The 12,385-nt window shown below is 40.3% G+C and overlaps 1 protein-coding gene and 1 non-coding gene across 3 annotated transcripts; one reads left to right on the forward strand and one right to left on the reverse strand.

The window, feature by feature from the left end:
- Window positions 1-3,978: 3,978 nt before the first annotated feature.
- On the reverse strand, window positions 3,979-12,283 carry cry5 (cryptochrome circadian regulator 5). Of its 2 annotated transcripts, none has more exons than XM_039795559.1 (11): window positions 12,180-12,283; window positions 9,597-9,822; window positions 9,303-9,497; window positions 9,010-9,128; window positions 8,662-8,822; window positions 7,865-8,005; window positions 6,730-6,897; window positions 6,439-6,579; window positions 5,341-5,492; window positions 5,023-5,252; window positions 3,979-4,492 (listed from the first exon to the last, which is right to left on the reverse strand). In XM_039795559.1, the coding sequence occupies exons 2-11, from the start codon at window positions 9,809-9,811 to the stop codon at window positions 4,431-4,433; spliced, it is 1,584 nt and encodes a 527-aa protein (XP_039651493.1). In that variant the 5' UTR covers window positions 9,812-9,822; window positions 12,180-12,283; the 3' UTR covers window positions 3,979-4,430. The 2 variants fall into 2 exon arrangements, with proteins under 2 accessions (XP_039651493.1, XP_039651492.1); XM_039795558.1 differs by lacking the exon at window positions 12,180-12,283 and adding an exon at window positions 11,803-11,931.
- Window positions 12,256-12,327, forward strand: trnah-gug. Its single transcript has one exon. It is a non-coding gene; the product is annotated as a tRNA-His (tRNA).
- The last annotated feature ends 58 nt before the right edge of the window (window positions 12,328-12,385 follow it).

Raw genomic sequence — 12,385 nt, forward strand, 5'->3', positions numbered from 1 at the left:
CCAAAGAGCTATGGGTTCTTATCTTCACACAAGCATGCACACACACACGTACACACAGTCGTTCTCTCATACACACAAATGAGTGATTAGCAGTTGAATTTGAAATGCTCTGTACTTTACGGGATGCGTTGGTTTGGTTTAACATGATTCATATACAAATGTGTGTTCTGTTGGAAAATAGGTACCCTGTTGACATTTTTGTTTCTGATCAAACAAATCTCAGTTAAGTAAAAATGTTACTAACGAGTAAGGGGAGAACTAAAAACTATCAAAACAAATCTTTAAGGATTTATTTTCACCATGTACTTGTTTTTTGCTGGGTAAACAAGCTACAAACAACTTTTCTTCGAACTGATTGGAACTGGCACCAGTACTATGATTTACAGCTTCCTCAGAGTGTTCTCCCTAAATCAAGATCAAAGATATGAATCCAAATGTTCTCTCGTTACCACATACACTCGTCATATTACGCATGCCGATCAGCTATTTAAATTTTTTTTGTTCCATCCATCCATCATAGTCCACCGTAACTCCCACATTTTCCACTTTTCTTGCCAGGGACGTGACCCACTGACACAACTTAAAAACCAAGATTTACTGAAGAATGTATTTCAAAATAAGAAAAACTATTAAAAGACAAATTAATTATTATACAAACTAATTTCACAATGAAGGACCTAAACCTAAACCTAAACCTAAACCCCCAACATGGACACACAGTACGGCCTTTCAGAATGGATTGATTCCATGACTGATTCCCATAAACAAACCCTACACACACTCACACACACTCACTCACACACACACACACACACACACACACACACACACACACACAAACATACACCCTGCAGTGATAGACATGTATGGCTGCCAGTCCTCTGTGTAGGGGCTGGAAAACACAGTTGCCTCAGCATGGTCTGGATATTCTGGACGAGGTGTGTACAGAGAGATCAAAGAACATAGGGTGTGGAAACACTACAGAGGCTGGGAGAGTGTCGTGTGAGTCTATCATACAGTGAATCCCCCATAAACATGTTACCCAACTGCTGATGGCTGAAGGGGGACCTTCTACTGTAATGCTGATGAAGATACAGAAAAATGTGCAAACGCGTTGTTGGGCAGAAATCTCGTTCAAAAAAATAGAAGAAAAAAGATTCTTTAGCCTTTGCTTCTTTGATATCCAAAGGAAACTTTTCCATTCAGTTTTATTTCCATGTATTTTGGCAATCCATGTCACATTATGCCTCCTTTCCTAAAAAAGATCATTACATCAATGTTTTAACAATTCCTCTCCAAATCGGAATTCAGTTGGGGTCGGTGGGGGCAAGATTTTAACATTGCATGTCCATTACATCATGGTTTGCTATGTATAGCGCTTTCTCAAAATCCTGTCGTGGCTTCTTAGTCTGGCAGATTTATAGAGGGGCTACAGATGATGCTCTCTGAGATCACTACATCTGGCTTTGTTGATAGCATTATCTGTCTTTTGCAAACATGATTGTGCACTGTCAGAAATAGAAGGAACTCACTGCGGGGCAAATGTAAATTGTTATAATCAGTTGTTAGAACCAGAGTGGTCTAGATGACTGTTGTTGTTGAGGATGTGTGCAGAGGTGTGTGTGTGTGTGCGCAGGGGCGTAGGATAATATTCTGGGCCCTGTAGAAAGGCATTCTCTATGGGCCCCTCCCCACATCCACAGCTATTCATTCTAGCATCTTTTTGGGCCCTGGGTACTCAGTCCCCTTTTTCCCCCCAGTCCGACGCCCCTGTGTGTGTGTGTGTGTGTGCGTGTGTGTGCGCGCGTGTGATAGGGATAGACCAAAAGGTATGAAGCATGAAACAGGTTGGCCAACTCTCAGCTCTTCAGTTTCACTGTGGCATTTATTCACCAGCTCCATAGACATCCAATAAATAGTGACCTTTCAGCATGTGCACATGAACCTTTCACTCACAACTTCCTCTTGTCCCTTACACTTTCTCTGATAATAATGTCATAAATACGACTAAAAGAGAAAATTACGAACTTTTAGTGTAACCTTGCCATCGGAGAACACCTGCATCCAGCCTCCAGCAAACCATTATGCCCTTGACTCACACACAATGTCAGCAAAAATGAATGTCAATTAAGTTTAATGTTTCTGTGCAATTAAGTTTAATGTTTCTGTGCAATTAAACATTTTTGTTATGAACAGGTGCTGTCTGTAATTTCTCATCAAGTAAAGTAGCCTCACAACAGGTACACGTGATGATTGACGTAGCAAGAGTCTCTATCATTTGCCAGCTAACATTGAAACATAAAATTAGAATAGGTAACACGGGCATGTCCACTTATGTTGTGGTATTCTTCAGAAAATGTTTGATAAGGTGATTAACCCAGCTCCTAAATGAGTGAGTGTCAATATTAAGAGTTTCCTCTTTGGGTCTGTTGGCTAATAAAGTGGTTGGGTGCATTCATATTATTTTGTAATGTCAGATAATAAAAAGCATTTCTTACAAATTATGCTCCAAATGAACTTTGAATAGTGCTTTCCCTATTATCATGGCCAGTGGCTTGTAAAATGTAAAGGCTGGATCTTTTTGATAGCTATTCTTCTAACTATTTTTATTAATTTTTGTAGAAAGCGGGAATTAATTGTTTGATGTTGCTGCTCGTGGAGCAAATAAACTCCTGAGGTAAATCACTACTATTTAAGCTACATGAAACACCAGCTGCATGGGAACAGGCTGTTCTAATCCAACTGGGATATTACAGCACACAGATCCAAGATGGTGTGAGTTGTGAGGTGTCAACACGGACAGACAGAGAGTGGGGCAAACCAGTGGACACAGGGATGGAGGCAGCTATAAATGGGATTTTGATCACAGATGAATGAATCTTTCTGGGGCTGGGGCCAACTTTACATGTTTATAGGACCTCAATTGCGGAATACATACTGACTTTAAGATCACGTCTCAGAACAAACATAACATTTCCAATAAATCTGTAATTAACTAAGTGATTAAAGTTCAGGCAGTTCTGTATGGCTTTGGTGTGAGAATGTATTGCCAAGAGTGCCCCCAAAAACCCACACGCCTTGCATGCACAGTTGGACAGCAGATTGTTTTGATGTTTGACAGGTCTCTGTGGAAACTGAGCTTGGCTTTGTACAGCCGTCTGGCTCGCTATTGAGGTTGTGACATCATCTTCTGGATATTCATACCAGTGTCAGCTCCAAGGAAGAAGAAACAGGAGAAGACTTGCACTACAAGGACAGCTGTGTGCCCCACACACTCATCATAACTGCTCACACACTACCAATCCCATGCACAGACTGTCAACATACAGTATGCTGCCTATATTGACTAATGAACCTTAGTTAACAGGGGCTGATGGCCATGATGATGAATAGGATAAGTTAGCCTGTTTTTAATTCAACATTTTAGGAATGAAGAAAAAATAATTTTCAATTGAATCACTGCACCCTGAAGATAAAATGGAAATTTATGTGAGATATGTATATAAAGTAAAAATGTGTGTATATATATATATATATATATATATATATATATATATATATATATATACACACACACACAAACAATATTTAAAAATAATATCACTTATTTCATTACACTCTTAAAGGCTTGTAACATCATTTTTTGTCATTTTCTGTGCACATTATAAACTGCTGCTCAGCGCTGACCAAAGCTGCTAAGTGTGTACACAATCGTCATAAACATTCTAAAACTCAGATTAAAGCCTATTAAACTTGACCAATCAGAAAATGATGTAACTGCATGACAAAGTGATAGTTTTTTCTGCAGGTGGAATTACAGTGTCCTCTAGTGGTAATAGTGAGAGCTCCAAAAATACCACCAGCTGGGATTGAATTTGGCCATTTTCTGCTCTAAGATGCAAAAATATACATTTGTATGTTTCACTATAAAGCAGGAAAAACTACTGAAAACAGAAATCAAGCCCCGACAATATTTCGTTGATAAAATAGGCATTTGTAATAATCGGATTCGATAACACTGGAGCAGACATATAATGTAAATAGTAAAAAAAATAGTAAGGCAAGATATCATTTTAGTTACAGAAAACAATAAAAAGGTCAACTTGAAGCAGACACAACCTCGTCTCAATACAAACTGCAGCCTTGAACATGATGAGACCATCAATCCTGATACATTTTAACTTAATCACCAGGCAAGAAACATTCAAGTATAACCTGTAACAATCACTTTAAGCATTGAAATAAATACAATATGCAAAATAAAAACAGAATTCAAAATATAAAATGGTAATGAAGTGTGTAATAAAAAAAGTAGACATTGTAGACTGCCGGCACACATAAATGAGACAAACCGTATATATTCAGGGATTTCTGATGAACAGTCATAGATCACACAATAACCCTATTGCTTTGCATTCATCTGTGTACTATTACTTTTTTCTATCTTTCTTCTTCATCATGTCAATGACAGATGGAGCCTTGCGCTTTACACCTAGGAGGAGATAAAGAGAAGAGTTAAAGAAGCATGTTTCTCTGTAAACATGACTAACATCCAGAGCGGATGAACTTCTCATACAGGTTTATGTTAGAGATGGCCCGATACCATTTTTTGCTTCCCGATACCGATACCTGAACTTGCGTATCGGCCGATACAGAGTACCTATCCGATGCCAGCGTGTCATGTATTTTATTATGTTTTAACAGCTGTATACTACTATCCCTGTATGTGGATAGTAGTATGTGATATTATTTCTATCTTTGTTGTCGGTCTGGCTCAGGTTTAACTCTTTGTGAAACATGAACAAACACAAACAATGAATGCCACAGAACTTTCTTTTATTATCCAGTTTGACAGTGAGTTATAACATAAACAAACTACTTTAACGTAGATTTTCTTAAGGATTTTATTACGTGGTATCAGATCGGTGCATAAACTCCAGTACTTCCCGATACCAGCATTTTAGGCAGTATTGATACCAGTATCGGTATCGGAACATCTCTAGTTTACATCTCTTGCAATACCTTGTTTTTTGCTGGGTGATTTGTTGGGTGATTCAGCAAGGTCTGCTCTCTTGGCATAAGCTAACTTCATCCTCTGGATGTTCTTTTTGCTGATCACTTCATGCTGAACTATGGGATGTGGGTAGTCTTGCCCCACAATGCATCCTGCTGCCTGCTGGATACTGCGTGGAGCTTTCCAAGGCTCATAGATGTACTGGGCCGGGAACTTCTTCAGAAGAGGAAGGTACTTTCTATAAAAAGTAGAGTGGAGGCAGGATTATTTCAAATAGCACATGTATCATTTGTGATAACTTGAGCTTATCAGATTGATGATCTTACTTGATGTAATCTCCATTTTTGTCTGTCTTCTTGCCAAATGCGACAGGGGAGTAGACTCTGAAGAACTGGTGGAAGAAGGCACTCGCTGAGAGCCACTGCCAGTTTCCAGCATTCAGAGCCCAGTCGCCATCCAATAAAAGCTCCTCAAACACCTCCAGGGGGAGTGAACAAAATGTTAAGAGTACTCCATGGATTTAGCATTGCACTCCAATAGCATTGTATGACTCAAAAAATTAATTGATGCAGCAGAACCAGAGATACTTTTCCTTGTCAAAACCTGGCGCCTACGTTACCCCCAATGCAACTTGATTGCAGAGATTCGGGTGTGTTATGTTAGTTGTGGCTCTTGTAGCCTCAAGCAGATATAAGGAGTGGGCTGCAGAGGTATGGTAAGATCACTTCTTTCTAACTCCACATCCGCAGATGTTTTTTATTTTCAAACTTCTAGTCTTCAGCCCCAACTGACCCTACTCAAGGCCTATACAAAAAAAATTTCACACATGCTGTACTCACTGTAAACAGACTTTGATTTTGTAAAATTGGTGGAGTTCCCCTTTAAAATATGGTGAAAAAGGGGCGGCCTCTATCTCACCCAGTAAGAGCGTTCGCCCCATGTAGGCTGAGTTCTGCAGCGACGCATGGTTTGAATCCAACCTGCTGCCCGTTGCTGCATGTCATCCCCCCATCTCTCTCCCCCTTTATTATCTATCCACTTTAAAATAAAGGGAAAAGACCCAAAAAAATTATCTTAAAAAAATAAATAAAATATGGTGAAAAAAACCTTTGATAGTGATAAAATCCTGTAGATGTGATACGCATTCTGATTATACCCACCATACTTTGATGAGTTCAAGTGTTAGTCATTTATACCAATACTTTGTAGTGTGTTGCAGTGCCGTACAGATATCAAATCTAAAAAAGGTACCCATTTAAGGTTAGTCTGGTTGACTTTTGCTAAACCATTTCATCAAGACTTAAACATTGTGAGGTGTTATTTTGCAGCTGTCTCCCACATACTGTAAACTCCACATGGAAATATGTGCCGTGGGGCTAGGTGGTTTAACTTAATCTACAATAGAGGCAAGCTCATTTGCACACCTTCTGCCCTTCTTCCCAGCTGATCCACATATCTCCTCTGGTGAGAAAACAAGCAACAGCATGTCTGGCCAGGTGGTGGATCCAGCCCTCCTGTCTCAACTGAGTCATGACGGCATCGATGAAGGGGAAACCAGTCCGAGCCTTAAAAGGGAATACACAACATCCAGGATGACAGGAAATCCAGGAAATTACCAATGCTACTGAATTATCATGACAACCATTCTTCCAACAGCATACTTTCCCATCTTTTCAATCACTTCCATTTAAAATAATTTCAAAAGGACTCAGTACCTCTCTCCACGAAGCCAGATAATCGGGGTTTGTGTCCCAATCCACCTGGGTACACACAGGGTTGCCTTCCATCTTGTCAAAGTTAGGGATACCCACACTAGCGGTGTAGAAGAACTCTCTCCACAGTAGCTGGCCATGCAGGGAAACTGGAGGATCTGAGTGCTTCTTCTGCAAATGTCACACATACACAGCAGTCAGACCAAGTTAAGTTTTAACAGAATGTTAAAGTTGGGACCATACAACAAGATGTAACAAATTTCCTGCCCTTTTTATATAGCTTAAAAGGTGCTCTAAGCGATGTTGGGTGATGTCACTTCTTGTTGACGTTCGAAGTACTGTCAAACAAAACGGAAGCTAGCTCGCCCCTCCCTCCTCCTCATCCCATGCCCTCGCTTCCGCGCACTAACCCCCCAACCCCTACCCCCACATCCTTCTTTTCAGTTATTGGCTGGAACACTTTTTATGTTTCGTGGTGAAGGTTGCCGCAGTTTGTTTTTGTTGCCATTTGTAGAGCCTGGGCCTGAGTTTTTCCTTGTATTTTTTGAAATATGTTAGGTCCATATGTGTTTGTGTTATGTGGTGAATGTGAAAATGAACTGCTACCTCCTCTGTCAGCTCTAGCCATTGAAAAGAAATAAGCGGAGAAATCAGACCAATTACAAAAGCTGGTCAGTCTGACATCATGTTGCCTGAGGTCATTACTATTCATGAGCTTGTCCAGTTGCGCTGGGAAAAGGATGCTGACAGCCAGGCTCTCATTGGCTAGCTGTTAGCCAATCAGATTCAAACAGGTTAGCTTGTTGAATATTAATGACAACTGGCAGAAATCGAGCTGAGTTTTCCTGCAGGCTTTCTATACCAAACTAGAATGGCTTGAAACAAGGCAACCAAGGCATTTTTTCCACAAAAAATTTTACACAGTCCATGGTAGAACTTCAGACATTACCACAAAGTAATGAAATACATGTGGCAGGGCACCTTTAAATCAACATCTTGGTTATTTTTGTTTCTGTTGAAATGTATTAAACATTGAGGGAAGTTAAGTTATAATACCATTATAGACCATCAGTTGTGCAGCCTTATTCTTGGCGTAGCACACTACCTACAAAAGCTGTACTGCAATGGTGACACTCACCCCCTGATAGACATCGGTCAGCCTCCACCAGAAGGTGCGTGCAGACAGACAGCCAAAAGTGACGTATGGACTGAGGACAGTGGTGCTGGGGCTCAAAGAGTTCGGAGAAGTCTGCGGCTTCTCAAAGCCACACACCCATCCCTGAAGTAATGGAAATAAGAGGGAGCATAGGTCAAAGACGGGACATGTACATTTTCTGTGCCAGGGTATTTATTTTTTTGTTAAATATATATTTTGTTAAATTATATCAAATTAGTCTATTTTACTCTTATGTTGATAAAGTAGTATATTAACAGTGAACCAGTATGCACTATTGTAGAGTTCCAAAGTGTAGAAAGTGTTTTCAACAACATATAAAAGCATTTTAATTTTTTTGTTTCAATAAAATGTTGAAACGTTGGATACACCTTTGTCCCAACATTTCATCAGATGTTATTCAGTAGCAAAGACAGGTACATTTTTTAAACAAAAACATCTAAATGATGAAAACACACATACATTTATGAATATAAATATAAAAAACTCTGGATCAATCACATGCCTTTGCATGACATTGCCTCCAACAGCCTGTCTTTGCTTTGCAAAGTGTCAACTATATTTAACATCACTACTTTAATAATAAAGTATTCTTTATTGTCAGTTTGGATGCTGGTTTAAAAAAAGTTCTCTTTTCAATTTGATTTTCTTAGAAGACGTCTAAATATAAATATGTGTCTCAGAAGTGAGTTTCAGTGGTGTAGACTATCATTTCTCTCTACAGTGTAGAGAGAAATAATGTGTGTGCGAAAGTGAAATACCGTTCTTTGCATATGTTCATCTAGTCTCCTCAGAGCCTCCTGTTCTCCTCCTGGGAACTGCTCCTGTCCAAGAGCTGCCGTGTCCTGGCCGAGCTCCTCAAGCGTAGGGATTCCATATTTCTTCATTTCTTCACTGTTTTCTGAACAAGGCGTCTTCACATCTGTGACAGGACATATGTATATGTATGTATATATAGATATATTTCAATGAATCACTTGCTTCAAGTTTTACACTTGTATGTTAGCTTTTCATAAACGTTTAATGTTGAAATCAATTGGTTTTAGTTTTTAATTTCCGTAAAGACATTATGATAAATCACTGGCACGATCTAGTGTTGTTCGTAGTACCTTTTGTATCTTCCATGATTGGAGCTGGGATGGGTCTCTTAGGGGGACCAAGAGTCTTCACTATTGCCCGCATTCGATTATAAGTAAGGGGAGCCTTCCCATTGTTTTCCTCAATTATCCTATGAAGACATGAAAGACAATAACAAAATCACCATCCAGACAGTATGATGCAGCAGTCTTAAACAACCCTGAAATAAAACCGTTCAGAAGTAACAATTGGATTGGATTTAAGTGAAGGAAGAAAACAATGTGCGAATGCCCCAATAGGTGTACATGTTAAGCATGAGTAATACCTGTCTATATCATAAAGAGTGTGTGAGATCTTGTAGATGACTTCGACTCCATGTTCTTTGGCCAGTGTGGTCACTGTTTTGTCCCTGCTCAGGCTGTAGGGCTCTGTGTCATACTCATAGGTCAACTTTGTTACTTTCCACTTGTCGAACAGCTTGGGGAACACTTCCTCGGGCTTCCCTCTCACAACAAACAGCCTGAAGGAGTCAAACACACCACAATATGACACTACGCATTTGTGTTTTTCTAACTTTATTGATATTCAATATTCCTGAATGTTATCCTTATGATTCTACCTGGAGTTGAGTTTCCTGAGGCTGCAGTCCAGATCTATGAGGGCTCCGACGAGGAACCTCCAGCGGTTGATACCCACACAGGTGTTGTTATGGAGGTAAGGGTCCAGAATGAACACAGGGTACAGTTCCTTACAGTCCCTCAAAGCAGCCATCAGTGCTGGATTGTCGTGCAATCTGAGTCCCTTGCGGAACCAGTGAATACATGTATGAGCCATGCCTTGTGAACCTGTGGACACATCAATTGCAGACATTTCTCTAGACTAGGGCTGGGTGATATGGAGAAAATCAGATATCACAATGTTCTTGACCAAATTCCTCGATATCGATATTGCGGCGATATTCGAGGGTTGACAATTGACCCTTTGCTAAGCCACGCCCTCCTTAGTTACTGTTGCTACGCCTGACAAGCTTTCGTGCCTGGCACGTCTATTACAGTATGTATGCACCGGTGTCAGACATTCCCAAGGAGATAATTAGTATTTTTTGGCGAACAGGTGAAATATCTGAGAGAGCAAGACAAAAAAGGACTGCAGCATGCATTCGAGGGATATATCCACAACATAATATGCAACCCATTAGCGAATAATGTCATCAAAATTGAATGTGTTTGTAGCTTGAAGCTAGCGCCGACCGCTGATTAGCTTACAACGCTAGTATTCGGGGCACAGGGAAAGTAAAAACAAATTGCTATTTATACCACTAAAAAGGCTCAAATATCACCACACGTCAACGGGAGTATAATGAGGGTCCCTAGATGTTAACCGAAGCATTGAGAAAATTGTAAGTGTACAGACAGTTTATTAAAAAGATAGATTAGAAAGACCGTAGCTCCCAAGACGGCGGCCGCCTGTATACGACAACGCGACTGTCTTTATAATCTCTCTTTCTTCAATCTATTTCTCAATGCTTCTGTTAACATTTAGGGACCCTCGTTATGCTACCGTTGAAGTGTGGTGTTATGTTGAGCCTTTTTAGTGGTATAAATAGCGATTCCCTATGCCCCGAATACTAGCTAGCGTTGTAAGCTAATCAGCGGTCCGCACTAGCTTGTTTCAAGCTACTAACACATTCGATTAGCATGAAAACATGTACCAAAGAGCGATCGAGTGGGTACACATCTGTTATTATCCTCTAGGTTCGTTTTGCACCGGAATTGTCCTTTATTTTGCGTTCAAATATATGCATTATGAACAAAGAACGTCATTATTTCCAAGCAATGCTGTGCTGAGTTAGCTAGCTAGCTAACATTAGCGTGTTCTAGCCTTGGAGCAAACGTAGCTAGCTAAGTGTTTTTGTTAATCTTGTCGACATTTAGTTGTGAATGGGGCCTCCCACACTGCTTGATACACACCCGGCATTTCTCCCCTTGGGTTTCGGGAAGGGAACAAATTCCACCACTGTCCAAGCTTTCGAGTGAGGGAAACACTTCGGCGTGTTTCCCTCACTCGAAAGCTTGACAGACCTCCTGCGCCTAGTTACGGTTGCTAAGACACGATTGGCCTGTGGCGGTTTTCGGCGTGGCTTAGCGATGGGTCAATTGGTGCTTTAACAAAATATCCTCATACTAAGATTTTAGATAAATAATCATCAGTAATGTGGACATAATGTCTAAGTGGGGAAAAAGGCAAATAATAGAACAGCTAGAACAATCTGGTAAGTTCAGAAAAGTAAATCACTTTACTGTAATGCAGCCTTTAAAACCAGGAAAAGACCACACATGTCTTATCACGATATTACCATATCCAAAATCTAAGACGATATAGTCTCATATCACGATATCGATATAATATCGATATATTGCCCAGCCCTACTCTAGACTCTTTCTTTATTCCACTATGAGCCATAAAGGAGGTATATGGGCAGAATTACACAGGCATTATATGCAAAAGTTGAACTGGGTGGAAGATAGTAGATTCAGTGAAGTCTAAAACACAAAGTGTATTATAACCTGCACGTTCAAACAAACAAACAAACAAACAAACAATATGAGCTTAAGTCCTTTAGGTTTTACAGAATTGCTTGAAATAGATACATTTGGAAGTTCTGGGCATCGACTAAAATTCATGCACCTAATTCTTAGACCCCCAAGACGACACAGTTGCAAAAACAATGCATTTGTCAACAATATAAGAAAATGCCGCACCGTCAATGAGTTACATGCACAAGTTAAGCACAAATGATACACAGCTGTGTAGCGAAGCGTTACCTTAATAGTGCCTTAAAACCATAAACAGTTAGAATACCACTTGGTCGATGATGTTTGGTAACCAGTGGCACGTTGACTTGTGTTACAAAACGGGAAGCTGAATCACAACGTCACTAGCAAAATCAGCCAACCAGAGAAGAGCTAGTGAAGCACGTGTAGCCCCAGCAGTTTATCAGTTTATACACCAGATGTCACTATTGTGCAATCAATACTAGCTGTGCTGCAAGTTACCTCAGTTAAAAATTATCAAAAAAAAAAAAGAAAAGGTGGTCGTGGGCAGATTCTTGAATGGAAATGTGCAGGCTCTGTGTCCTCCACGTTGACTATCCATGAGGGAGGAGCAACAAGCAGTAAGCTACAAGGAGAATAATACTCACCACAACACGCTGAGATCTTGTGCTATTCAACATATGGCGTTGTCGCAATGAGAAACCTACCAGCCCATCGTAGCTCGCCGTGATCGTATAGTGGTTAGTACTCTGCGTTGTGGCCGCAGCAACCCCGGTTCGAATCCGGGTCACGGCATTGCGGGTCAATGTCACGGCAGATGGGCTGTATTTTGATAAGATTATTGCAGTGTGTT

The sequence above is a fragment of the Perca fluviatilis genome, chromosome 3 (assembly GCF_010015445.1).
Source record: "Perca fluviatilis chromosome 3, GENO_Pfluv_1.0, whole genome shotgun sequence".
Lineage (NCBI taxonomy): Eukaryota > Metazoa > Chordata > Actinopteri > Perciformes > Percidae > Perca > Perca fluviatilis.

Bases quoted from the DNA above. Each gene is read 5' to 3' on its own strand.
- cry5 (XM_039795559.1), bottom strand. From the start codon at position 9,811: ATGGCTCATACATGTATTCACTGGTTCCGCAAGGGACTCAGATTGCAC. The intron at 9,129-9,302 runs GTATTACTCATG...ATGTCTTCATAG, and splicing joins ACTCTTTATGATATAGACAG to GATAATTGAGGAAAACAATG. The intron at 8,006-8,661 runs GTATTTCACTTT...CCATTACTTCAG, and splicing joins ATGAACATATGCAAAGAACG to GGATGGGTGTGTGGCTTTGA.